The sequence below is a fragment of the Thalassophryne amazonica genome, chromosome 23 (genome assembly GCF_902500255.1).
Source record: "Thalassophryne amazonica chromosome 23, fThaAma1.1, whole genome shotgun sequence".
In the NCBI taxonomy this organism is placed as follows: domain Eukaryota; kingdom Metazoa; phylum Chordata; class Actinopteri; order Batrachoidiformes; family Batrachoididae; genus Thalassophryne; species Thalassophryne amazonica.
In genome coordinates, this window is record NC_047125.1 from 15,767,089 (window position 1) to 15,793,574 (window position 26,486).

General features: G+C 38.2%; 1 protein-coding gene across 1 annotated transcript in view; it reads right to left on the bottom strand.

The window, feature by feature from the left end:
* The window catches only part of LOC117505392 (phospholipid-transporting ATPase ABCA1-like), a 282,727-nt gene that overhangs the window by 209,020 nt on the left and 47,221 nt on the right, over positions 1-26,486 (bottom strand). Inside the window, exons 11-15 of the mRNA XM_034165037.1 lie at positions 23,933-24,130; positions 20,839-21,044; positions 19,512-19,688; positions 4,352-4,574; positions 2,280-2,501 (exon numbers count right to left, since the gene is read on the bottom strand). Of these exons, the coding sequence (XP_034020928.1) occupies positions 2,280-2,501; positions 4,352-4,574; positions 19,512-19,688; positions 20,839-21,044; positions 23,933-24,130 (1,026 nt within the window). The remainder of the gene's footprint in view (positions 1-2,279; positions 2,502-4,351; positions 4,575-19,511; positions 19,689-20,838; positions 21,045-23,932; positions 24,131-26,486) is intronic.

The following is a 26,486-nucleotide window of genomic DNA, read 5'->3' on the forward strand; positions in this document are numbered from 1 at the left end:
GAATCCAGCACCACCGAAAAGGTCACTTGGAAAGGCTACACTGAGAGTTGAGCAATAGAGTACTATTTATCTTTATCCCTGAGAGGATAAAGATAAAGCTCCAACTCCCTCATTGTTTCAGGCTACCCCCTACCCCCCCCCCCCCCCCCGCCCTTCTAGGAATCTAGGGATGGGAGGGTTGCTTTAAAAATGTATTCAAGTGGTAATGGGGTTGTTGGGGGAATGCAATCCAGTGGTTGGTGTTGGCCACCTGTGTGAGGGCACGGTTCTGCCTGCTTGGGCAGTGTCTCATGTTGGTTGGGGGACCTGGCTGGTTACCATGTCTCGCTGGCTCTCCTTTCTGATCCTTGGCAGGACTCCCAACCTATCCCCTGGGAGGAACGGGGTGTTGGCAGCTCCATTGTTCAGCACCTCTCTTGAGTCCTCGCCTGCAGCATTGGGTCACTGTGTACAGGCTACCTTGGCTCTCTGGGAGGTCAACATTTGGGGTGTTGGGGTTATGGTGGTTTGCATGCCACTGGGGTTAATGGGGTAGGAGGGCGGAGGATGGGACTAGTCGTACATTACTACCCAGGCCACCTTTGGAACCACTTCCCCATGTATCCCTTGTCTGCTCTTTGCAGTTATGGCATAGTCATACACATCATACCTGCATGACAGTTGGGCTATGGGTTTTAGGAGGTTGGACTTCCTGGGTCCAGGCAGTGCAGCATCAGTGAAGGCTTCCAAAAATGACCTGAGCTGTTTATTCCTGTTGTCTAATATCACAAACCACACTGAAAAAAGGCAAAATGAATAACTGATCACTGAATTGTGGATTGAGTGAAGAAGAGATGGCATAATACTCATGGTTTCCAATCTGCTTGCAGAGTCCGAGCTCCATCGATCTATAATCTCACAATATCATTTTTGACTGTAACTGCAATGAAATGGTGTTGCATTTGTATCCCAAATGCACACCATCTTTCCATTTATTTTATGATAACCTTATAAATGTTACATTTCTGTCACTCTGGTAAAATGATGGTTTATGAGTTTCCTGAGAGTGACTTAAATGGAAGTCAGATTATGTCAATAAAAGTGGCAGTAATTTTATGGTAAAAGAAAGGCCATCATTCCCCAGATATAACATTACTCACAAATAAAAGAACCTGCAGTAGAGGAAGGTGCAGCGGTCTCACCTCACCATGAATCACTTTAACCCTCTGGGGCCTGGGTGCTCCAATGAGTACATGCTACTGGGCTCCAATGTGCCCTGCGCCATTACGCACAGTGATCAGTGAAAGCAGACAAAGAGCCTCTGATGACAATCTCATGTGCTCAAACAAAGTGTGTGTAACTATCAGGATTGCTCCATTGGTTTGCATGTGAATGTTACTGGATAACTCTGTTGCTTTCTCGGCATAAAGCACTGTTTACCATATCAATGGAGCAAGGGGGAGGGGCCACTCCTCAGACTGTAAGGAGCCAAAGTGGGCAAAAGTGTGAATGAAAGCTGCTTTAGCACAGAGCAGGCCAAAACACAGTAGAAGTAGAAGTTTGTGATGTAACCTTTGTGTAATAGCGGACAGAAATTGCTTTGAGATGAAGACAAAAAAAACCCAAAAAAAAAAACAAAACGCATAGACCATTTTGTATATATTGTTCAAAATGTGCATTTGTGTTTATTGATTGAACCTTTTTGTTGTACAGTCTTTCACACATGACCTCAAATTACCTTTATAAAGTGTCAAAACAGTTGTTTATTATAGTTCGCTGTGTGTTTTGAATAAATGTGTCTGGAAAATTAATTTCTGCTTTACTTTTTCCTTTCTTATTTCTGATCATAAACCTTTATTACACTTATAAAACACAACAAAAGCATATATGTTATAAAAGCACAGGTTGTCTTGGAAAAAAAGAACAATAAAACTTGATTGTGGGATGCTGGGAGAGCTGTTAGCAATAATAAAACATTTATGCCAGGCAAGTGAAATGTCCAAAAACTACCCTCGGACCCCAGAGGGTTAATATTCAGTGATGCTTAGATGTGGATCTGGTGTTGGATGAACTGTTCATGGTTAAAAATGATCAAGAAAATCTGAGATATATTGTGTTGCAGGAGGTACAGGATAATCAAAACTGTTAAAAGTTACTCTTTAAAGATATGGTGGATATTACTGGATCACGTGGGGCACAATTTTCAACTCAATTAGAGGAATCATTTATGGTTTAAATAGTAGAGGGGATGTCAGTTAGGGAACATTTTCAAACTGTGCTGGAGTTGAATTCCAACTTACCACAGCGATCTTGGCTCTAAAACCCATGACGTCCCTCCAGGCATAGCAAAGGATGTGCGGCAGGTAGAGGATGAAATAGATGAGGCCGCCGCACGCTGCGGCCAAGTTGGCCTTTGAGAAAAAGACGCTGATGAGGAAGCACTGAGTGATGGTCACCAAACAGAACACCAGGAGGAAGACAAAGATTACTGAAGGGTCGCTGTATTGAAGCACTTTCCCGTACTGTATCCAAAACAAACAGGCAAACAAAGAAGAAATTGAGAAAACGTTCAAACAGACTCAGTGTGATGTCACAAGAGTTCAGCCAGTTGATTGCACACTGGTGAAAAACAAAGAAGCAGATTATGAAAAATTGATTGCAATAGCTGATTTTTATACACTGGGCAGAATAAGCAGGATTTCAAGAGGCTAAAAATATGTGATTAGAAACAAAACATTTTTTGTTGTTATGAAGATACATAATGGTTCTTCATTTGCAAGCCACCCACCAAAGCAGATATTTGGACCAGTGGCACAGACTTGACTTTGGTGTCAGCAACATAAAAATCCATTGTCCTTCAGGACTCGCTCACCAAAAGCTAATGCTTACTTCTTTACATGCACTTAAGGTTATCTATTCTTTGGGACAATTTTGTTGATCCAGTCAGAAGTCATTTTATCATGAACAATGGTCCAATATAAAATTTCTTGGTGTTCCTGAGTAATTGAAGTGAAGAAATCCTATATAGTTCTATATAATCCCTGATGCCCATGATGCCACTGCTTATCTCCAGATTCCTTGGCATCAAGCGGATGAGAATCTATGAGTCCCTCGGATAGGATGCCGGTTACTTCCCAAGCCAGGGCTGGTACCCATTTACAGGTGGGTCAGCTAAGACAATGTATGCTGCCCAAGGAAACAGACAGGTAGTGCTAGTGGGATTTAAACTTAGGTCTACATGTTGGTAGTCTAGGTCCTCATCCAATTGGATCAAATAGAAGCTTGGGGTCCGTCAGTAATTTAGGTGGAAAAAAATTCTGCTCTTGAACCCCAGTTGTTCCTGAGATACAGGAAGGTGGAAGATCAAAAAGGCATTTTTCATCACCATTTCAAGGTCAAGATGTTCAATTCTGTCAAATCTAAACTTGGGGTCCCAAAACAATTTTAATGGGGGGAGAGGGGGAATCTGCACTTGGGCCTCACTGGCTACTGAGATACAGCAAGATGAAAGATCAGAAATGACATTTCTAAAAAGTAGTTCAGTAAAAATGTTGGATCTACATGAAATAAAAACCTGGGGTCCGTGAATAATTTCCAGGTGAAAATATTTGTAAAGCTGCATCTGCTCTCAAGCCTCAATGATTACTGCGATACAGTAAGGTGGAAGATCAGAAGAGATTGTTCTGATCAGTATTTCTGGAATTCTGAATTGGATCAAATAGGAACTTGTGGTCCATCAGGAATTTAGGTGGAAAGAAATTCTGCTCTCGAACCCCAGCTGTTCCTGAAATACAGGAAGGTGGAAGATCAAAAAGGTGTTTTTCATCATCATTTCAATGTCAAGATGTTCAATTCTGTCAAATCGAAACTTGGGGTCCCAAAACAATTTTAATGGGGGGATCTGCACTTGGGCCTCACTGGCTACTGAGATACAGCAAGACGAAAGATCAGAAATGACATTTCTAAAAACCATTTCAGGAAAAATGTTGGAACTATATGAAATCAAAACTTGGGGTCTCAGAGTAATTTGAAGTCAAAATCTGCTTTGTTGCATCAAAGACAGCAAAGATTTAAATAATGGGTGAATTTGACTGTTTTTGGTTTTTAGCATGGCACTGGTTGGGGTAGTTAGTAGTAAGGTCAAAGTTCTTGGATCCCTCTTATTCTGCCAGTTGAAAAAGGACCTTCCACTCATTTTAAAGAGGTTCTTATTATGCCGTTTTTCTTTTGTTTTTTCACATGGTATTGTTCTTATTCTGAACGGCTTCTGAAACACTTATAGTAAGTTAATAACGCTAACTTTAAAGACCAAAACTCTTTAAAAGAAGTGTTGGGTCCCCCTTGGATTACTGTTAAATTACTTTAAAATCACCTTAACGACAAGGCTAAGGAGGATGGCGCTGATGGATAGTGGCAGTGCACTCGACACCGCCCAGCTCAACCAATAGATGGCACTATTCAGGCCCATGATTTTCACTGTCTCCTTCAGCCTTGTGTCTTTCTCCTGGACTATTCCCTTAACGATCATGGCCACAGAGAAGATCCAGGATAAAGTCATGAATAACGGGAGAGAGCCAGCCAGTGAGCGGAGGAACCTGAAGGGGGCGCAAGCCAGACCAGGCAGTGAGTCCATCTGCAACCGACAGGACTCTTCACATGGCGTCTAGCTGAAAAAGAATGCTCGCAAGGTCGTGAGACACCATTTAAACACCACATAACCTGCATTCAAAACAAGAACAGGAGGTACATCTCGATCACCGCTAATTAGTGTCTCGTTTGAACATCGCTTCCAAGCGAACCGCTAGTGCAGCATCGAAGCAGTGTACGCCAACCAAATGGAGGCTAAATAATAAATGCATTACCTCTCCCATAATATAAAACAAAACAAGTGTAAAGTGGCATAGGACTCAGGTGCAGGTGACAAAACTGGTTGTCGTTGCGCCCAATGTTGACACAGCCTTCTGATAATTACCGTTTGATTTGCCATTATTATTAATGTGCCAAAAACGACTGTGAAATTATCATTTAGAATGGGCCTGTGATCTGAATACACACCGCGCCCGTGGCTGCTCCTTCAAGGCACTCCACTAACTCAATTTATTGTTATTAATGTTTACAAATTGTTGATGGCTTGCAAACCCATTAGGCTGATGGGAAATTACATTTCGCCCAGCTGTTCAAATATCCGTTTTATTTACCAGCGATTTTCAATTAAACTACAAAAATTGATTAGGGAGCTCTGTGATAACCATCCATTTTAATATTATTATTTTCATTCTTGTTGCATACAAACCAAAGAGACCACACGTGTTTAAAAATAAAAACTACAAGGAATGCTGCACATACGTTTTGTTTTACATTTATTTCTGGGAATAACACCACCATCTGTACTGTTCATTTTCTACCAAAGTGATTCCGCTGATTGATAATGTTAGATCCATTAGATGATTGTAGTGGCAGTGCGTTACAGATCATGAGAATACTGATGCCGACATAGGCTCCGGTTGACCAATGCACCGTGTTTTCCTACTATAGAACCCAATGCGCATTATGCATGTGTCAATGGCAAGTGAATTATTAGATACTGTAAATGTAAATGAGAGGGAGTAGTTGGGTTAGCAAGACTGCAAAAAGTAGTGTGTACTAAGCAGTTCCAGTGGAAAACAAACAAAAAAAATACAGATTTTCTCAATTTGGTGACAATTTAACAAAACTTTTGCCAGTGTTCATTAGGGATCCACCAATGGGGATTGGGATCAATGCGACTGATCCTTTAAAATATGACTTTCCTCATATCAGTTCTGAGAAACATCTCCTATGATCCGATTTGGCACGTTGATTGGTCAACAAACCAATTTGTCTAAATTTACTTTACAATTTCATTTTAAGGGGTCAAACAGTCCCACAATTTTATTTCCTTGCATGTCAAAATTATCTTGCTCTATGCAGAGATGAATAACCAGATTTTGCACTGGAATCTACATGGGAAACTGTTGTGTACACTGCAAAAACTGTCCCTCTAAATAGGCCAAATAATCTGAAATCTAGCCTGTCTTGTATTAAGAAAAAAAATATGCCAATGAGGTAAGAAATATTTACTTGGTTAGAATTCTCAAAACTAGCAAAATATTTAGACACCAAATAATCAAAATGTGCCTTAAAACTAGACAGCTCTTATTTTAAGATTAGCCTCTGTCTTAAAGTAAGGAAAACAATCTTGTTCCTTTGCTTGGACGATTTGAAATCCATTGCCTTTCCTTGTTACTGGTTAATTACACCTTGATATTAGCCAGAAAAAACTTACTAAGAAAAAGTGAGATACATTTTCCCAAAATAAGACATTTTTCTTATGTAAAAAATGCTTGACAAGATTACTGTCGATTTAGACAAGTCAAATTTTCTTTAAACAAGTCTTTTTTTAATTATACAGATATCGGTTTTTGCAGTGTATAACTAATGAAATACTGTAAAGGATTCTTAAACCACAGTTCACATTTCCAGAAAAGGTCAGACAGTTAGTAGCTAGTATTAGCAGCTATGATCATGCTAACCATGGCTGATGCTAACAGTTTGCATCAACTGAGATAGAGTTGCCAGTGATGACCAATCAGTTGCAAAATATTCGTTTCTTGAAACTGAGGATTTGCTGCTGTTGTTTAAGTTGGTAATTAAAAGAATTGTATAGCATTGATTGGAAAACAAGAGCAATATCAAGATGTTACTTAAGACTCGTAAAGCTTATATGCTATCATAGAGTCATAATTATTTCATAAAAAGTAATCTTTGAAACTTGTTAATTATTTCTTTTTTGTCGAGACATATTGAACTGGCAGGATGTTTTTGACATGTTTTTGACGTTTTCTATCATTAATAACTAGAGCCCCATGACTTCTGGTTGGACCCTTGTGTTACTCTGTCATGGTCGCAATTTAAAAAATTTTCTTATTTTTATAAAAGCACCAAAAGTCAAAACATAATGCCCAAGACCTTGACGTTAGCTATTGTAAAAACTAGATCTGTGCTTGTCTTCTGTTTAAATTGTTTTTGAGAAAGAAAATCTTGATTAAAATTTGTCAGGTGTGGGTGGAGAGCTCAAAATTTATTCCAGTAGAGAACATTCATTCCACAAACTGCATACAAAAAACCTCCGTCATGCATATAAAGCACAGGAGAACAGGTGATGCAATTGCAAGAAATAAAAAGGGCAAATACATATGACTGGATTGATTCTAATTCGACTAAATTGCGATTGGAGATGCATGCTCAATTTGGTAGATCTCAGAAAAGCCTGATTTGAAGAATTATGGGTGATGATTTGATTTTGTACTATTAATGAAGAGGCACAAGCAAGAATACCAAAACACAACGCATATACATTTTTAAGAAATTAATGAAAAGACAAGATATTTGTTCAAATGCTTTGGGGAAAAATATCAACTAACTGGGATAAAAAAAACAACTAATATGTTTTATGAAATTCACTCACTCATTCATCTTCAACCACTTACTCCAAGGAAGGGTCACAGTGGCTGGACCCTATCCCATGGGGAGAACATGCAAACTCCACACAGAAAGGCCACAGGTGGGAATTGATCCCATGACCTTTTTGCTGTAAGGAAACAGTGCCAACCACTAATGAAATGAATTAAGTACATTTTTTAAAACAAATTCTTTCTTTGTATTACTAATTGTTCAGTGAAAAATGTTTTCTGGAAATGACCCGATTTCAAAGTTTGGGGCAAACCACTTTTGCCATTTTTTAAATGTATATTGTTGTATTAAAGAAAATGCTAACTTCCGTTGCTATATAGACTTCCATGACCTGTGGTTGATGCTGACTATGGATGATGATCACTGTTGATCCTTAGTGCTGTGTTCTTCATAAAATTACTTTTTCAAAAATTTCATAAAATATCTTTTCAGCCGTGGAAATTTTGAGGAGATGACTGGATTTCTGTTTCCATTGTTTATGCCAGATATCACTGTTTGGATGCCATGTTTGGCTATTTATTGGCCAACTATCTCCTACTATAAGCAACAGGTTGGTTGTCATTGTATCCCATGGTTCTTGAAATGGAGCCACACCTCTACCTGGTGGAAATTTACCATCAATGCAGGTACAGTAGAGCTCTATTAATGAAAGTGCACCTATGGTTAGCATATCCACTCATGAAAACTGTGATGAAAGCTAAATATGATTGATGCGAACAGGCTAACTGTAGATCATGCTAGCTGTGAAGGGGGCTATGTGCAGATAATGTTAATAGTTAGCATTTTCTTCAACAGCAATAATAAATTTGGTCTTTTACAAACAAACAAAAAAGTTTTTCTGCCAAGATAGGCAGCATTATATATTATATTGCTTTGTGTTTTGATATTTGTGCCCGAGCAACCAGACTTCTACTGACCTTAATCAAGACAGTTATAAGTATACAGGGCACAGAGAGAAGTGCAATGTTCTCTGTGAACCTCGCAGACCAAAGGGCGCCGGTTCGAATGCCCACAGTACGCAGGACTTCCTTGAGCCTGACCTCCTTCTCCAACACCAGGCTTTTGATGGTCATGGACACAGTGTACATGAAGGACAGCATCAGGAACATGGGCAGCATGTTGCCGATATTCTGGATGAAGCTGGTTGCAGAGGGAAAGCAATCAAAAAGGTTATGACTACACGTTGACAAAGGGGTGTCTATCGATAAGCAGCCTTTGATTTAGAGGCAGAACAGCCAGAGGGAAGCTGGCAGGATTTTAATCCACTGTGTTATCCACCTGGGTAGAAACATAGATATTGATGGGTCAAGAGAGATATGTTTAAAAGGACAACATCAGTTTTAATATTTTCAAAAATTTCCCCTTAAACATCTCTATTTGCAGTAATACAAAATTGACATATTTTATGGTTGAAAATTGAACTATGAAACTATGTTTCATAGTTAAATATGATTGGATTTTCATGTTATACATGCTCAACATGAATAGATAAATATATTCTGTGTCCATGCATGTAGAAACTGTCCTTAAAATGTATGTTTTAAATGGGTCCTTTTAGACTTCCAAGACATATGTCACAGAAATCCATATCTGCAGATTTTAATTTCATTTTTAAAAATAGTAACTTATCTTTAAGCTACCTGGTGACCCACAATAGTGACCCAATAATGTGTACAAATATTCAAACATTCACACATTTAACTCAAAAGCAAAACAGCACATCCAAAACCAGAAATCAGCTTTCTAATATCAACTATGAGGTGTCTTAAAACCAGATATTAAAGTTCCTAGTCAATAATACTCCAAAGGCACCCATGTGATTCTTAAATTCCCATTATTGTGTCTCTAAGAAGCAGAGGTGGGACGAAGTCACCATCAAGTCACTCTCAAGTCATGAATCAGCAAGTCTCAAGTCAAGTCTCAAGTCATAATGACCACCAATTGTGTGCAAGTTGACTTGAGACTTGCAGATTGGTGACTTGATGCCATGATGCATTGGTGACTTGACTAAGAAGTGACCTGTGTCTTTAAATTTAAAGGAGATGCGAAATGATGCAGGTTTTTTGGAAATTAGCAGCTTTCCGGAACTGTAGCATATCTCTATGTAACATTTTTTATGCCAACATGGATACATTTGATTATTTGCTTGCCATTGTAAAGAAACACCAAAATGTGGCTAGCAAGACCATATGCAGTCACGCTACCTGCAGATGATGCAAACCATGGTGGATGCTAGCTATGAGTATTCATCATGTTTAGCATTTTGTCCAATACAAGCTACTAGTCAAAAACACCATGTTGACCCAGTGTCCAAGTGTAAATGGTACTAAACTCTCAATCCATAGAATGTAAGTCCCTTTAGCTGCTCCCTTGTTCTCACTACTTTTAAGATTAGGCTTAAAACTTTCCTTTTTGCTAAAGCTTATAGTTAGGGCTGGATCAGGTGACCCTGAACCATCCCTTAGTTATGCTGCTATAGACGTAGACTGCTGGGGGGTTCCCATCATGCACTGTTTCTTTCTCTTTTTGCTCTGTATGCACCACTCTGCATTTAATCATTAGTGATCGATCTCTGCTCCCCTCCACAGCATGTCTTTTTCCTGGTTCTCTCCCTCAGCCCCAACCAGTCCCAGCAGAAGACTGCCCCTCCCTGAGCCTGGTTCTGCTGGAGGTTTCTTCCTGTTAAAAGGGAGTTTTTCCTTCCCACTGTAGCCAAGTGCTTGCTCACAGGGGGTCGTTTTGACCGTTGGGGTTTTACATAATTATTGTATGGCCTTGCCTTACAATATAAAGTGCCTTGGGGCAGCTGTTTGTTGTGATTTGGCGCTATATAAAAAAATTGATTGATTGATTGATTGATTGACTAGGGGTCGCCACAGCAGGTCCGAGGTGGACTGAATGTTGATATGAGAAGTTTTATGCCTGATGCAACTCCATATTACATGGAGAATGGGTAGGAGTGGGCTTGAACCGGAAACCTTCCACAATGGAAACAAACACTTAACCGCTTGGCAACCACACTGTGTCCAAAATCCAAAAAGCTGCCAATTCCCATTTAATTTTAATTAATGCTGCTGTTAGCCAACCCCAAAGAAAGATGAGGCATACTGGGAGCAACTCATATGTACTTCTGTGACGTATGTCACAGATGTGTAAAACAATCCATTTCAGAACAATTTATTATTATTATTATTTTTTTTTTATTTTTTTTTTACAGAAGAGTAGTGGTACTTCCAAAACATTTAATGTGCAATCCAAACCATACTTAACTAACATAGCTAAAAAAAACAAACTTTAATAATATGACCCCTTTAATGAAATCGAATCTGTACAACAACATCAAAACAGTTTTTGTCAATGCAGAAAAATCTATTCATTCTGAAGGACAATCTGCGGTCGTAATCACAGATCCGATGGGGCGCTTCTGTGTGTATATTGAGCCAACCTTCATAAAAGTGGTGCATCAGCTCAATCAAACAGTTTAGTGCTGCACATCAAGTTGGAGATGATGTACGATTTGATGCCGTTACAGCACAATAAGGCCATATTAAACTGGCTTCTTAATGCCACCAAAATGCCATGCCAATATCTTCTCCGCTGCTAATATAACAAAGTGCTTCTCTCGCTTTATTGGACACCGAGGATGCCATATTAAATAGATTTGATAAGGTATGGATTTCACATATTACTTATGCTTGCACTCCATACAAACCGGGTTTATAATGCAAGCAGCGATGTGTCGGAAAAGGAGTAATTGGGTGAACAGTGCTTTTCTTTCAAGCAATTTAAAATGAACATTTAATTAAAGTATACTTCAGGTGCATTTGCATGAAATGAATTTCTCCATTAACACTGTGAACAAGTTATTTTTACAAGCGCTTGCAGACTCCCTGCCAAGCGAGAGCTGTTCACTCAAATGTCTACTCTGCTTAATTGCTAGAGAGAGTTGAATAAGTTTGGTTGTTTTTCTTTCCCCCTGAGGAGACAGATTTTCCATGACTGAGTTATCACTTCTTTTACTTCTCTTCTCAGACAATTTAGTCATTTTATTTTGATATTCGGACGCGTTATTATCTCACCACGGCAGCTGATGATTTGGCATTTTTTACAAAGCTTATTGGCAGCTAACACGACACGTTAAAGTACATTTTAGGATCGTCAGTATCAGTGTGTGAAAAATGTCAAACTTAATACCAACATTCTTGTCAAGAAATAACAAATATTGGGAGTTTCTTTTAAAAGCCAGGGATAAATGTTGTTGAAATTACTGTAAGCATGAAAGTTTTGCTAGGCTAGCATTAGCATATGCAGTCAAGCTATGGAAGTGGAATGGAAATGGAACGGCTTTTAAAAAGCCAGGAATGTAATGTTAACACATTTCTGAGTTTGGAGCAGAAAAGGTTTTGATAAACAGATATGCCATATTTCTTAATGAACATGGTAAACATGGCTACTTTATCATATGTGCTAAAGCAAACCAGTCACTCTGTGTGTCTATCAGTCTTTCAGGGGTATCACTCAAAATCCAGGGATGTATTTGGTAGGTTTTAGTATGTCGAGCCAAGGCTACGCATCCAAAAAAAAAACAAAAAAAAAACATTGATTGGACGTAGTAGAGAAGCTTGAATCTTCGACTGGACTGGGTTGCTTAACGAGAGGACGTTTCGCTTCAAATCGCAGAAGCTTCCTCTTGCTCTGGTGTCTGACTTCTGTCTTGACTCTTGTAGTGAAGAATAACAGAAGCCACAAAAGCTGGAGTTTTAAACCTAACCAGACCCCTCCTACCGAGAGGCAGACTGCTATTGACTAGTGACTAAACAATTGCTTTAATTAGCACCTTATGTGCTCTAGTTAGCACCCTCCTAATGACAGGGTAGCTGCCCCCCTAATAATGGGACTGATGCCTCTCCTGACGGCTCTCCTGACGAGTCTCCTGATGATGTGAATGACTCATTACCATGAACAAAAGACTGAAAGTGCTTTGACCTGAGTACCCCATTGTAAACAGAGGACAAAGCATGTCTCAGACCCTCTCCCCGGTTAAGGCTGGGTGTCAACTGTTTCACATACAATGCCTCCTTCACTCCTCTCTCAAACCATTTCTTCTCTCTGGCTAAGATTTTAACTTCCTTGTCCTCAAACATGTGGTTAGTGTCTTTAAGGTGGAGATGAACTGGAGACTGAGGTCCACTGGCGCCCTCATTGCGGGGCTGGTATAGCCTTTTGTGTAACGGCTGCTTAGTCTCACCTATGTAGTGTATGTTACAGTTTTCCTGACATCTGATAGAATACACTACATTGCTCTGTTTGCTCTGGCTCTGAGGTCTCAACAAATAATGGTCCAATCAATTTGGAAGTGCAAAGCCATTTTGATAGGTACTTAGGCACATGTTGTGCTCATGACAGGAAAGGATTTTCTTCAATACAGCGATTATTAGTCAAATGTGGCAAGTCAATGCAAAAAAACAAAAAAACAAAAAAAAAGTGCTCCAAATTTGAAAATCTGGCAACATTCATCTTTGAAATATGACCATCTGGAGAAGGAAACATTTTGGAATTGCACTGACTAAATTACGACTTTCAACCAGCATTTAAGTTGTTTGAGATCCAAACCAAAATATGTGAGGTAGCCTAAAATTCAGGCTTCTGTTTTGCAAGCCATCAGTCACTGATACACATCTGTCAGATTTCATGGTAATATCTAAAATTATTCAGCTGTTTTTCTGTTTTCAAAGTCAAACACAAGCAACAGCATTGGCAATCAGCGGAAACGGGGAGCAACAAGGGGATCAAGTTGGCTCCATTGAGACTTGGGAGGACGTTCAGCTCTGCGAAACTTAGTTTTGATGATACTCATCCTGCCGCATTGGACAGATTGCTTTCACAGTCAGCCTTGCGACCACAAGAAAGGATTAGTTGCCACAAAGTTTGGGAAAGTTGGTGCTTCATTGAAATGGTTCCATTTAATATGGGGGACCCACCAAATGAAGATGAATTAAATTAAACTGACACTGCGCAAACACCTTTCCTTGGGTTAGAAGCCACAGATCACCTTCAAACCTAATAATGGTGTCTCAAGTGGCAACTGAATGAAGCTGAATTCTGTCATTAACCACTGCCGATTCCACCCAAATGTCTCAAAAACAGCTGACAGCTCTTGTGAATTAACTCCTTCTGTGACTATTAGCGCTGCTGAGGAGCGATCAGTCATGCACACCATGTCTGACACTGACAACCTTGCCACCAGATGCTCTTGAATTATGCATTGACTGATCGATCAAAGGTGCTTAAGTAATAGGACTCCAGGCGGGTCTGCGTTACGGGACTCTGCTGGTATCGGCAGCCTGACCTAAATCCGGGGTAGCAAAAAAAAGACGGATTTCTCAGTAAATGGAGAGTCTCGCTCAGCCTCCCTAGGGGTCAGTGTGCTATCTTTAAAGAAAAGAAAAGGGAGGTTCACATCTCATTTTGAGCAAAACATACCGTTGTGGTACTTTGCTGCCTGGCAATGAGTAATTCATTGAAGAGAACTTTATTATTCAATGTGGATTATCTTGTTGCGAGACAAATTTACCACTTGAGAAGAGAGATGTATGTGGTTAGGGCCCCAGAAATGTTGTTAAAAACCCATCTGTCTTATGCCCCTCTGCTCCCTCCACCCCCCAAAAAAGATCCACAAAAATAAAGCGTTAGAAACTCCAAGTTACAACACAATACTTTCTTTTATCAGTTCAATCGTAAATGCAAAGCAAAAAGGATTTCGAGCTTTACCTTGAAATTTATACACAAACTGAAAGAAGATTTTATTTTCCTTGGCAAATTTCAGACAATTTGCTTTGTTTACTCTTTGACATTAATATAGACTTTGTCCTCGATTTGTTCTTGCTAACATGGAGATGCAGTGGTGAAAAGATATCACTCTACAGGAGTTGTCACTGGCATTATTTCGCAAGGCTTCAAACACTACTTGAAACATTTACACCAGGAGCTTCCGAGCTCTGCTACTGTACGATTGGTTTATGATGAAAAAGGCAATATCATCAGCATATTGTGTGTACATTGCAGAACATGAACTAGTCTTCATTGCCTAATCGAGCCAATCTATTAAATACCAATTTGAGCCTAATGCAATGCCTTCTAAATGTTTAAAATATGAAAATGTGACAAGGAAAAACAACATCCTAAAATAATCATAAACTAATGACATCAAATACATTTTTTCTCCCAAACAAACTGCTAATAGAAACACCACGTATGGCTGACTGCAAGTGGAAAGCATGCTGACTGCACCAAACCCCTGGTCTTGCAAAGCGTGGCACCAGACCGAATAATGAATGAGTAAACTAATTAATGCACAGCTCCAACTCCAGCATGGATCAACATGCTGATTGGCTGCACGCTGAGATACTCTTTTAGCTCTGGCTTTGCATTGAGCATGTTATTAATGAGCTTTGCAAAACACACAGTATGGGGGGAATATGAGTGAATTTTTCCTTGGTGTTATTGTGAAATAAATTCATATGGCATCTACATGTAGGGATAATGGTTTTCATATATTTTATTAACTTTTAATAGCTGTGTTGCTGATATTTTCATACAAAGCTTATAAATCCTTTACTGTACATAACATGGAACATTGCATCATATAAATCCTAAACCGCTGATAACTTGAGATCCTTGCATCTCTAACGCTTCGAACAGGACCTGTTTACATGCTATCAGACCCGGCGGGGGTCAGGTTTTATCCCACACTGTCATCTCTGAGTTGTGCACAATGTGAATGCACAGACAGCGGTAGCTAATCCAGTTTGGGTAGCTCACATCCAGAATGCCAACAGGCTGCAGACTGATGTTAGCTCACAGCGTATGTAGTAACCAGAAGGAAATTATTTTAAAAGCACGTCTGTTTCTCAATGACGATAATGTACATGGATACCTGGCATATTAAATATTGATCTGTTGAACCAAAGCTGCATTTTAATAACTTTATCCTCATTACATGTCCTTTTATTTCAGTGTCTTACCAGATGATGACATTTGTTCATGTGTATTTGTGTTCATAATATTAATATTCATCTGTCTATTTGCTCACTGCATTTTACATGGTAAATGCCTAGACTTTTGTCAAACATCAAGTTTTAAAGTTCTTTTTTTTTTTTTTTTTCATTTTATAAAAATAACTAAAACCATTCAGGAATTTTAAGAGATTTCACTGTTTAAATTCATGAAAATGAATAAAATAAATCATTATAGATGGGTAAAAAATACGAACATATATCCATATTCCATTAAATTTAAGACATTATCTCTCATATCTACAATTAGTTAAACATATGTACAATTATTTAAACTTGTTTTATTCCTTTAATGGCTTTGAATCACATATGTACCTTTTTGATTATGTGTCATGTTGCTTTTTCTTATTAAATGTATTATTGAATCTATGAAGATAACTTCATAACATTTGGTTGTAGAAGCATATTGTACAAAGAAAAATGTGATTACAATATTATAATCACTTTATTTCCAGCCCATATTTATTTCTGACCACAAATGCCTGTTTTGATTAATAATAAAATCATGAATCCATGTTTTTAAAAACAGATTTTTTTTTTTTTTTTTTTTTTTTACAAAGCTGGAAAATAATTTCATCAAGCAAATTAATCTGAAGGAACAATGTTCTTTCCTTCCACGTCTGGCCACTACACTGCTCAAGATGAAAATAATTATCGCACCAACTCCTTCCCATCATGCCTCTTTGTTTTAACGCATCTCTCTTTATGTAATTTCACTCTCAATTATTTATAAATGAAAAAGCAGTGTTCAAGTGTTAATAATTTACAAAAATGCCCAAATGGCTGGGCAGGCAAAAGAGTAAATGTTGGAGGCACTGAGGGTACTGTAGTGCTTTATGGCTCCCATTTATCTTTTGTAATTATTAATCCTTTATTTTAGGAAGATTAAATTGAGGCAACGCAGCTGGTTTTTCAGAAATAAACTGTGCCATCCAATCTCCAGTTATTATTAACAATGCAGAAAGCTGGTTGTTTTTATTTGAAAATCACTTTTAGAGGTGGTACAGTGAAGGTGGTGCAATTATTGGAATACAGTATTTTCATGTACACTGGATTTTTGCTGTACTAGAAATAAACACATTATGAAAATGCACTTTTTTAACAAGTTTTCAACAAGCTATGGAATACACACAATTTCAGAGACTCTGCCTACTTGTGACCTCAATCAGAGTTGAAACTTGTCCAGAATCAAACTTTTCTAAGGTCTTGGAAAGGTCACCTTGTGTACCAAGTTTAGGTATGTTACACAAAGGCTCAGTCAAGATATTACATACACATCGGCCACACAGCCACATGTACACAAGGACATGCTTTGTCATGGCCCCTTGAATAAAGTCACAAAATCTACAATCGCACCATCACAACAGGTCCTCAACAAACTACTATTAAAGTGTTGTGGTAAACAAAGAAAACATTTGTGATGCACTTATCTCAGTCACAGCTAGCATACGACTAGCTATTACAAAACATGCTAAATACATAACGCAACAGAAAGTCTTGATTTTTAACATCAAATCAATGCTTGTAATTCTTTTCTATACAGAGGATTTGGGGAATGACTGCATAGCTGAGCAGTGAAATGTGGGGTAATTAGCAAGTCTGGCTTATTAGCAAACAAACGTCTTTTTAACAAGAAGTCTCGTGACAGATGTTTTGATGGAAACTACCATATTTTTGATATTGGTGCAAACTTCAATTAATGGCAGACACTAAGATTAACATGAAGTTGACCAATGATGAGCCAGCCTAAAAAAACGTAGCTGTAATTAGCACATGTGATCATGCTAATGGTTAGCACATATGGTAATGGCTATACTTGGTTCACATATGCAATATGTTTTGACTATGTTGGTGGTATAATATTGGTGTAAACAGCATCTTATCAGAAGTTTGATGCAAGCCAAATGTTCATGCTGGATGTTTTTATGTTAAGATGGTATGTTTGAATAGTAATGGGTCATTTTCAACTTAGCATATGCAATCATGCTAACTGTGTTTAGCATTTGTGATGAAGCTTGATTAGCATATGTCAGTGTAACTGTGTCACACTGACATATGTCTGAATAGAGATTGGCCTAAACCTTTGTTGCAAACCATTGTTTGATGAATGATAGGATATATTTAAGAAACGCTAAACGTGGTTAGCATATGGTGTCATTTCACTTCAGTTTGCATTTGGGGTCATATCTTACATTTATGTTGAGAAAGTGGTTTTGATGAATTATGGGATATTTTAAGGAAAATGCTACATGGTTAGCATATTCCATCACACGAATGATGGTTAGCATGTGGTGTAATATCACTTTGGTTAGCATGTGGAGTCATGGCTTACATTTATGTTGAGATAGTGTATTTGATGAATAATGGGACATCTTCAAGAAAATGCTAAACGTGGTTGGCATATGTCATCACATGAATCACGGTTAGCATATTGTGTTATGTCACTTTGGCAACCCAATCTCACACCACTTCATGATGGCATCAGGAAAAGTGATTTAATCTATTAGTTCATGATACTGTTACAATATGTGTTACATTTTTGCAATGTTTAAGAAAATTATTTGTGATGGTATCACAACATTTGCCGTTATGGTTACATTTATGATTATTGTTAGTGGAAAGGTTAAAAAGAGTTAACTAAATTTGACGGCGTCATGACAATCTGGTGCATTTTGGTGACGGGATCACAAAAATAGCATGAGACTGGGCTACACTTCAGTTAGCATGTATGATCATGGCTTATATTTATGTTGAGGTAGTGCTTTTGCCAAATGACAGGACATGTTAAGATGCCATCACATGACTCATGGTTAGCACATAGTATCATGTCACTTTGGTTAGCATATACGGTAATGGCTTACATTTATGTTGAAATAGTGCTTTTGATTAATTATTAGACAGCTTAAGGAAAATGCTAAATGTGGTTGGTTAGCATATGGTGTCATGTCACTTTGGTTAGTATAGCTGACATATGCTATAAATCTTAATTAGCATGACTGCGCCACGTCATGCAAATGCGTGTGTTTTTGCTTCAACCTGTTAAAAACAAAATATTCCCAGCAAAGTTCCCTGATTTGAATTCTGTGTCATCCAGTCCACATTATATTTTAAAATTAGACCTCTAATCTCTAAAACTGTGGCTTCCCATGACCAGTGAGTATTTTGCGAGTCCCAAAATGGCAGTATTATGTTGCTGGACTGAAATCTCACTTGTAATTATCTTTTCTCTTGATGGCATCACTGGGATTTTCCTTTATTAATGGAGATCTCCATGCTGTGTGGAGGGGAGTAATTCCCCAAACGTGGAGGAATTCACACCTGTGGAAGACTCAGCAAGTTACGAGTCGTCTGCGAATGAGCTAACATGATATACGCCGATGCTAATAATGGATAAGCACGTGATGCACGGACTAATCGCTGGTATCAGTCTCCGTTTGCACATGATGGAGCGATGCAAGCTGTGAGGTAGAGTAAGCTTGATTTGTAGAGAATGAAATGCCTCTGAAATACAAGAAAGGAAGAGATTCTCTGCTGTGAACTAAATAATTCAGCATTCGTCAGCTATTCAAAAATGTCCTGTGGTTTGTGGAGAACCAATAGTTTCAGCCTTCTCTTTCTCCTTTTCTGTTTGATTTCATCACTTTTGCATCGCTGACCCAAAAGTCATTAAGTTACCTTTAGAAATGCTACATATTTTATTCTCATTTTTTTTTATTGCTGGCATTATAGGAGTAAGACGAGCAAGACAAAAACTAAAGAAAGGGTAAGCCAGGCAAATATGAGGGCGCGTCTTGATGTCCCCACGGGGAAATCTGAAGTGTCTACGTGAGGGATAAAACCATAACTCAACGTTGCGTTAGCAGATACTCGCGACTCCCCAAAGTAGGTAGAATTTTATTGCTGGAACACCTCTTCCTCCTCCATCTTCTAATCACAGCCATGACAGATGTTAGTTCTTGTACTTACCTGTCAGCCACATAGCACGGGTATGGCATTTGTTGGGCAAAAACGCCATAGGATTTGGTCTGTGGCATTTGCACCCCGATAATGCCATGGTCCATCATGTCCTGCAGGTAAGCGAAGCCTCCCCAGATATAACGTAGGTTGTTAAAGGAGTTGTCTCTAGCTCCAGGTGACCATGACCTTGTTAAAAGCAGATACATCATCATGAATATTCCTGAGGATGAAGAAACTGTTCCGTGAATTTTTTAAATTTTAAAGAAAATGATAACAGGTGAAGAAATACACCTTGGAGACAACACAGGCATATGGGACCCTAGCACCCCAAAGATCCTAGTTTTCAGTTCGATAGTACCGACTTTGCCTTAAAACACCAACTGTTTCAAATCAAAATCTTTCTATGATTGAAAACTCAATATTGGGGGCGCTGATTTGCTTTTGAAAGACCAAACAGGCGTGTCCCTTCAAGTCTACTAAGTATCTGGAGCAGAGAAGTCTGAGGTGGAGTCTGGTTAGCATTGGTGTGAACTAGGAGGGATGAATGAAACCCAACACTCAACTCAGAATTAACAAACAAACAAAAGCTATCAGACTAATCTTGGTCAGGTGTTTTAACACATGACATTGGCAGGGGGACTTGAGTGCAGATATTAAAAATTATGGCCAGCAAATTTCCTCAATAACCGTTGAATAACAGTGGTACTAACATCACCAAGCTATGAATACCTGTTGTGCTAATGATGCTAATATACCAATTAAATACTAAAACGTCAATCAATGGAAATACTGGCTCATAAACATCTTAGATGGTAGGTTAGAACAATTAACTTCTCAATAAGCCATATTATGTCACTTATTTTTAATAAATTTTTCAGGCAGAACAAATGCCATTGAGTTCACAGCAGTTAGCGACCACTGCTAGCTGCCTGTACTAGTGGGTGGCTGCTATGACCTGCCCAGTACAATAGCTGTTAGAGTTTCAGAGCCACTGGTAATTATTCAGAACTTTAGAACTTAAAACAGCTTAAGCTTATGGGTTATACAAAGATTCACCCCGTAGCGTTGTCATGAATGTGAAAGCTAGCTACAAAGACCAAAACAGGTTTTTTGTTGTTGTTGTTGTTGTTCTAGGCTGTAAAGATCTTTATTTCTGATGTAAAGCTGGGGATTGCAACATGAGTATCTATGGAGATAGGATTCGCTTTTGGAACCATCTTCAAGTAGCCAATCAAGGAACTCAATGATTTGTCACTTTCCATGTGAGGTCATTTTTTAGGCACCGGAGGTTGCTGCTTTGTTATGAAGCTTGTTAATTGTGTTCAGTGGAACATACCTTTCTTTCAGCTTGTTGGTTCGCTCGACTTTGTCGACGTCCATGCGAATTTTGTACCTCACATAAGGGGGAGGGCGGCTGGAGTGCGCATCGAGGTTTTTGAAAACAACACTGGCCCAGAACGTATTGTTGTTCAGCAGCTGTAAAGCTTTGGTCACCAGCAGGCCTTCAGTCTTGACAGCCTCAAACTTATTCAGCTCCAAACACTGTCGGCACACAGAGAGGCATCAGCACATGAAATAAACAAATAAATAAATAAATCACAGACCGGACCAATAATAATCATAAAATAAAATAATGAAAAACATGAAATATATGAATTTTGATCATTATTTTTAGTATTATTTGTTGTTAATATTAACTTATCTGCAGAAATGCACGTATTATTGCTGTTATAAAAATCAATGTTTTTTTGCCATTGTCATTCTGAGATGCCCTGGGCTTTGGTGCAGTACTCTGCATGCACACCCTCAGCTGTTGGGCATCTGCTTCCAAATGATTTGGAGCTGCCAGAGGGTGGGAAATGTTTTGGGCTTCAGCAGAGAAAACTAAATGAGACACATCCTCACCAGCGCTCCCTCTTCTGTAGGCCCGTGTCCCCTTATCGTGAGACGATAATGAGCAAGACATCCTGGGAGGTAGTAACACCTGACAACTGTCCACACATCTCAGTGCTGCAATAGTTTTATCATTCCTCCCCAAGGATCCTCTAGTTTGGATGTCCAATTTTGGTGAAAAACAAAACAAGAGCAACGGCATTTATTTTGTACAGACTAGCGAAGGCATTGCAGTGCCGGAATGTCTTATATAGGTGGTATAACATGCTGCACCAGAAGCATACCGCTCTTTCGAAGCCATTCTATGAGTTTGCCCTTGCGATCACAAATTCCGACCTTATTGATTCGCAACACTGAAACCAAATTTGAAACTCCAGCTGCACGTATAAAGGGTGAGTTGAAATCTTCCAAATGCCGCTACATTTTAAAGCATTCACAGCTGCTTGATTAAGATTTGATGCGTGCATCTGCCAGTTCAACCTGCAAATTAGAGGTGGGCGGCTCGATTCTAATATCGATAATGTCGATACCAACGCTGGTATTGATATTGAACGATCCTCATGTAAAAAGATCGATACTCAAGCTTTTTTCTCTCCCGCACACACTGACTGCTGCGCACACATTGTGATAATAAAGTATTTTGTTGTCACATACAATGTTTAACAAAATTCTATCCTAGGTCTTTTGGATCCTTTGGATCTATGAAGCGTAAATATGAAAAAGTATCGGTATCGGTATTGATATTGGCGATACTGGGCATGCATTTACTTGGTATCGGATCAATACCAAAATTCCCAGTATCGCCCACCTCTACTGCAAATTCCTGCTGCAATTATCCAAGCAACTCACTACAGCACAAAATTAAATATTATTAAAAAAAAAATCCAAGGTGTCTTTGCACAAAATATATATTATTGGAAAAACTGTCCAACTGTAATTTAAAATAAATGGGTTCTTTTAAGGGCATTTCTGGCAAGGTAGCAAAATCTGACATCCTACTCATACAGCCTGCCACTTCCTAGTACAGTTTAAGCCAAGTGTACCTATAGTGATACATGTTGTTTTGTTCAATTTGAAATGTTATGCAAAAGCTTTAGTGGTAGCACTTTTTGGCAAGGTAGCAGAAACAGACCACTTTCACCATCAAATCCTGATGTTGGCAAAATATAATAGGGCAGCAAAAACAAACAAGCCATCTGTCAATAAATGGATGCATATCAAAATTGTGGAATCTTCCAAATCTGGTAAATTCCTGCTGTTTTGTTTGTGGAGACATTATTTAACAGTTGGGGAACAGAGTTGTCAAAAAGATAGCGGAAGAACAAGAGGAAGAACGAGAAAAAGGAAGAAGAAAGATGAAAAAGAAAAAAGGAGGAAGAAAAAGAACAAGGAATAATAATTGTAATAATAACAATAATTTTGGAATTTTCCAAATATATACAAATTCAAATGAATGAATAAATAAAAAGATCCAAAATCACATTTATGGAGAAATAATTGTGTGCCTAAAACTTTTGCATGGAGTGGTGTATCACATATTTGATTTATATTGTATAAATTTGCTTCTCCAAATTTCTACTCCATTAAACATTTTCTGTTATTATTTACAACAAAAGTAAGTGTAACAAAATGACATAGAAGAAAACGTGTAAAAATTGTTGTTTTATCATTCTGGTTTTTTTTTTTTTTTTTACTAGTTTTGGAGGCCCTGCGACTTATACTCCTGTCCTTTTGTACTGAAAAGTCTCACGTTTGTGATGAATAATAGGAATTATGATAACTATTTATATGGGACTTTCTCAGGAATTAAAGCACTAAACTAAAACAAACTCCAATAATTCTTGGAGTTGATTATAGTTTTAGCTTAGTGCTTTGATGGTTTTTATTATAATAAAAGAATAAATGGCAGTAATTTGTTACTGCCAATTTGTTAAACTTGTTCTCCCTGTTTTATCATTAGTATTTTATATGATTGTGTGTCTTTTTTTTTATTTCTTTTATTTCTTTTTATTTCTTTTACTTATTTATGTTTAAATTGTCTCTTAAATAGTCTTAAATTGTCTTATTTATGTTTAAATTTAAATTGTGCTTTGATGCTTTTTGTTATAATAAAAGAATAAATGGCAGTAATTTGTTACTTCCAATTTGTTAAACTTGTTCTCCCTGTTTTATCATTAGTATTTTATATGATTGTGTGTCTTTTTTTAGTTCTTTTATTTGTTTTACTTATTTATGTTTAAATTCTCTTAAATTGTCTTAAATTGTCTTATTTATGTTTAAATGTAAATTGTGTTTTAATCTTATTCTGCTTTTAAACGATGTTTGTGAAGCGCCTTGAGGCGATTAGTCATGATTTAGCACTATATAAATTAACAAATTGTAAATTATTATTATTATAGTAATATACAGGACACCACAACAATCCACAAAACCTCCAAACACAGACAAAGGTGCGACTGCTAGTCCGCTGTAACTTATACTCTGGAAAATATGGTGAAATTTTTAAAAATATTCAAAAAAACAAGCCAAAGACAAACCCCCAGCACGTTGGAGAGGAGCTTCAGCATTTGGGTGGTGGTGTTGTAAACATCCCGCCAGTCGTAGGGCGGCATTCCGGGCGGTCGATCCTCTGGGGGCCCGTTGTACAGAAAGTTGGCGATCAGCTCGGCTGTCAGTCCCGTCCCATTCAGACGCTGGTTGAGGGCTGCAGCAAACACGGGATTCTCCAGCAGTGCCTGAATTGAAGAGATCTCATTAAAATATTTGCAACAATCGAATATTGCCCATTAGGTGCGTTCGAAATTACTGTTACAACTCACTTTGGAGACACTAAGGTGATGCATCACAACCTGAAAAGACCATTTCTGTGGCTGCCCCTTTAAACTGAAAGGAGCTTTAGGGTGCCACGCCCACTGTCAGAAAGGAGGCGGAGTTCCACCAAACAGCAGAATGGCTCAGTTAGTTTTAAACCTGAATTTTGCACATAGAGTTTCTGCACACACAGGCGCAACAGCAGACATTTGAGGATTTTTTTTTTATTTTTTTTGATGCATAATATGACCCCTTTTAAGTGGGTGGATTTAATTAAAACTAAGAGGCTATAAATGAATTCAATGGGATTAGAATGCAGATCAAAGCACGGTGTATTTTGTTAGATTACACAGTGAGGAAGGTTGGCTTTGTCCCTTGGTGGTGCTGACATTCCTTTTCCTGCAGAATTAATTAGCAGCAAAAAGACAGATGGCACTGTTGCGCTTCAGGTTCTCTGGCGGTTGCTCGCGTACTGTACACATGCATGCTGCAGACATGCACATCTTTTACGCATCTATAGGCACATATTGCAAAAAGAAATGCATATCTCTAATTAAAACTCAGCTCATATGTGCAAGCACAGAGAGAAAAATTGTTTTCTCTCACATGAGCCTATGCAGCATATGATAACTTCATAAACAAGCTTCAGGCTCATCGTATAACAGATCTTTCCTCATATAGTGCAGTGGATAAGAGAATATTTAGAGGGAATCCTGAAAATGGTGATAAAAGCATCAAATTCAGCAGAAACACTCCTTAGACAATCCTCTTTTGAAAAAACTGATTGGCCACTTGAATTTTCAATCTGTGGTCAGGTAGGGGTCAACTGAAGAATTACACAGAGGTCAAAATTAAAAGATGCTCCAATCATATTGAAAAATATTCCACATTATTTGCCTGATCATAAAGATTCCAAAAAGGTATAGTTTGGACTATCTGTGACTGAATTCCATGAAGTTACGGGATAAAAACAGCAAGAATGGTGACAAAGGTTAGTGTCATTTTGTACAGGGGTCAAAGGTTAAAGTTGCTCCAATTTCGGTAAAACGTGATGCAAATTACTAGTTGAGTTAACACGGTTCCTAAAAGGAATAGTTTGGCGCATGTATCATCCTTACTTATCACGTTACGGGGTAACATATGTCACATGTCATAGAATCCAATAGATGTAGACCTTGTTTGACCTTTACTTTGGAGACCAAGCATTCAACACTGTCAACACTATTCCATTTATTAATCCTATTAGCTCAATCAATCATTTGCATCACCTTTTACCAAAACTGGAGCAACTTTAACTTTTGATGCTTTTATCACCATTTGCATGATTGTTTCACTTATCTGCTGCACTATCAACCTTTCTCCAATTTGTTGATGGAACAACAATACCTCTTATTTTGTAGCTGCTGTGTTTCTCCAATATGGTATTTGCACAATTTCCTGAAGCCGTAATGTCAGCACCCAACTAACTATATTTTGGTACTGTAATGATGATGTTACTATGTAAACTAAAATTATACCTAAGGGTGCTAATTTACCAGTCATGGCTACAGGGAAATACCAAAAGGCGCACACACACATAGGGATGAACAAATAAAATATTATGGGGTTAAATCACCCATTACAAATATTTTTTTAACAACCAGATAAATTGTACCCACTAAAAATGGCATCAATGATTGGTCTAAGATATAGTTGCAAGGGTGTAGGTCAAATTTCAAAAGGGGAGTGAGGATATTCCCTTTGGTGTGGTCCATAATAAAGGAAAAGTGTAAAAATGTAATAATAATGATAAAAATAATAATATGAGAGTAAGAAATTACAAAATATGCACTCACTTTACAACAGTAGTTGCTTGCATGTATTACCTACTTGGTGGTAGTAAATCATTTGTGATGAAATCCTTGAATTAAAGTGTTGGACGCTGTATTGAATATGTATGAGGCTTGCAGTGAGCTCACTGCTATAATTTACATGTATCTGGGAGAAAGTTCATGTAGTATCTTATCAAGTTATTTTCCAACCTGAGATTGAATTAAAGGGTCTTATAAGCAAACACAAAACCTTTCCAACCAGAACAAGACCAAGGGGACGTCTACAAATCACCTGGCTGTGGTAGACCGATGTCTTGTTTTGGGAAAAACAGATAGAGAGTTTATCAGCATGGGTCTTCTTGGAATCCAGAGTGGTTCTGTAGACACTTAAAGGCTCTCCCAATGCACCACAGTAGACCTTGCAAAGTCTTGTTGTTCTCTAAACCTTCAACGAAACGTCATCAACGAG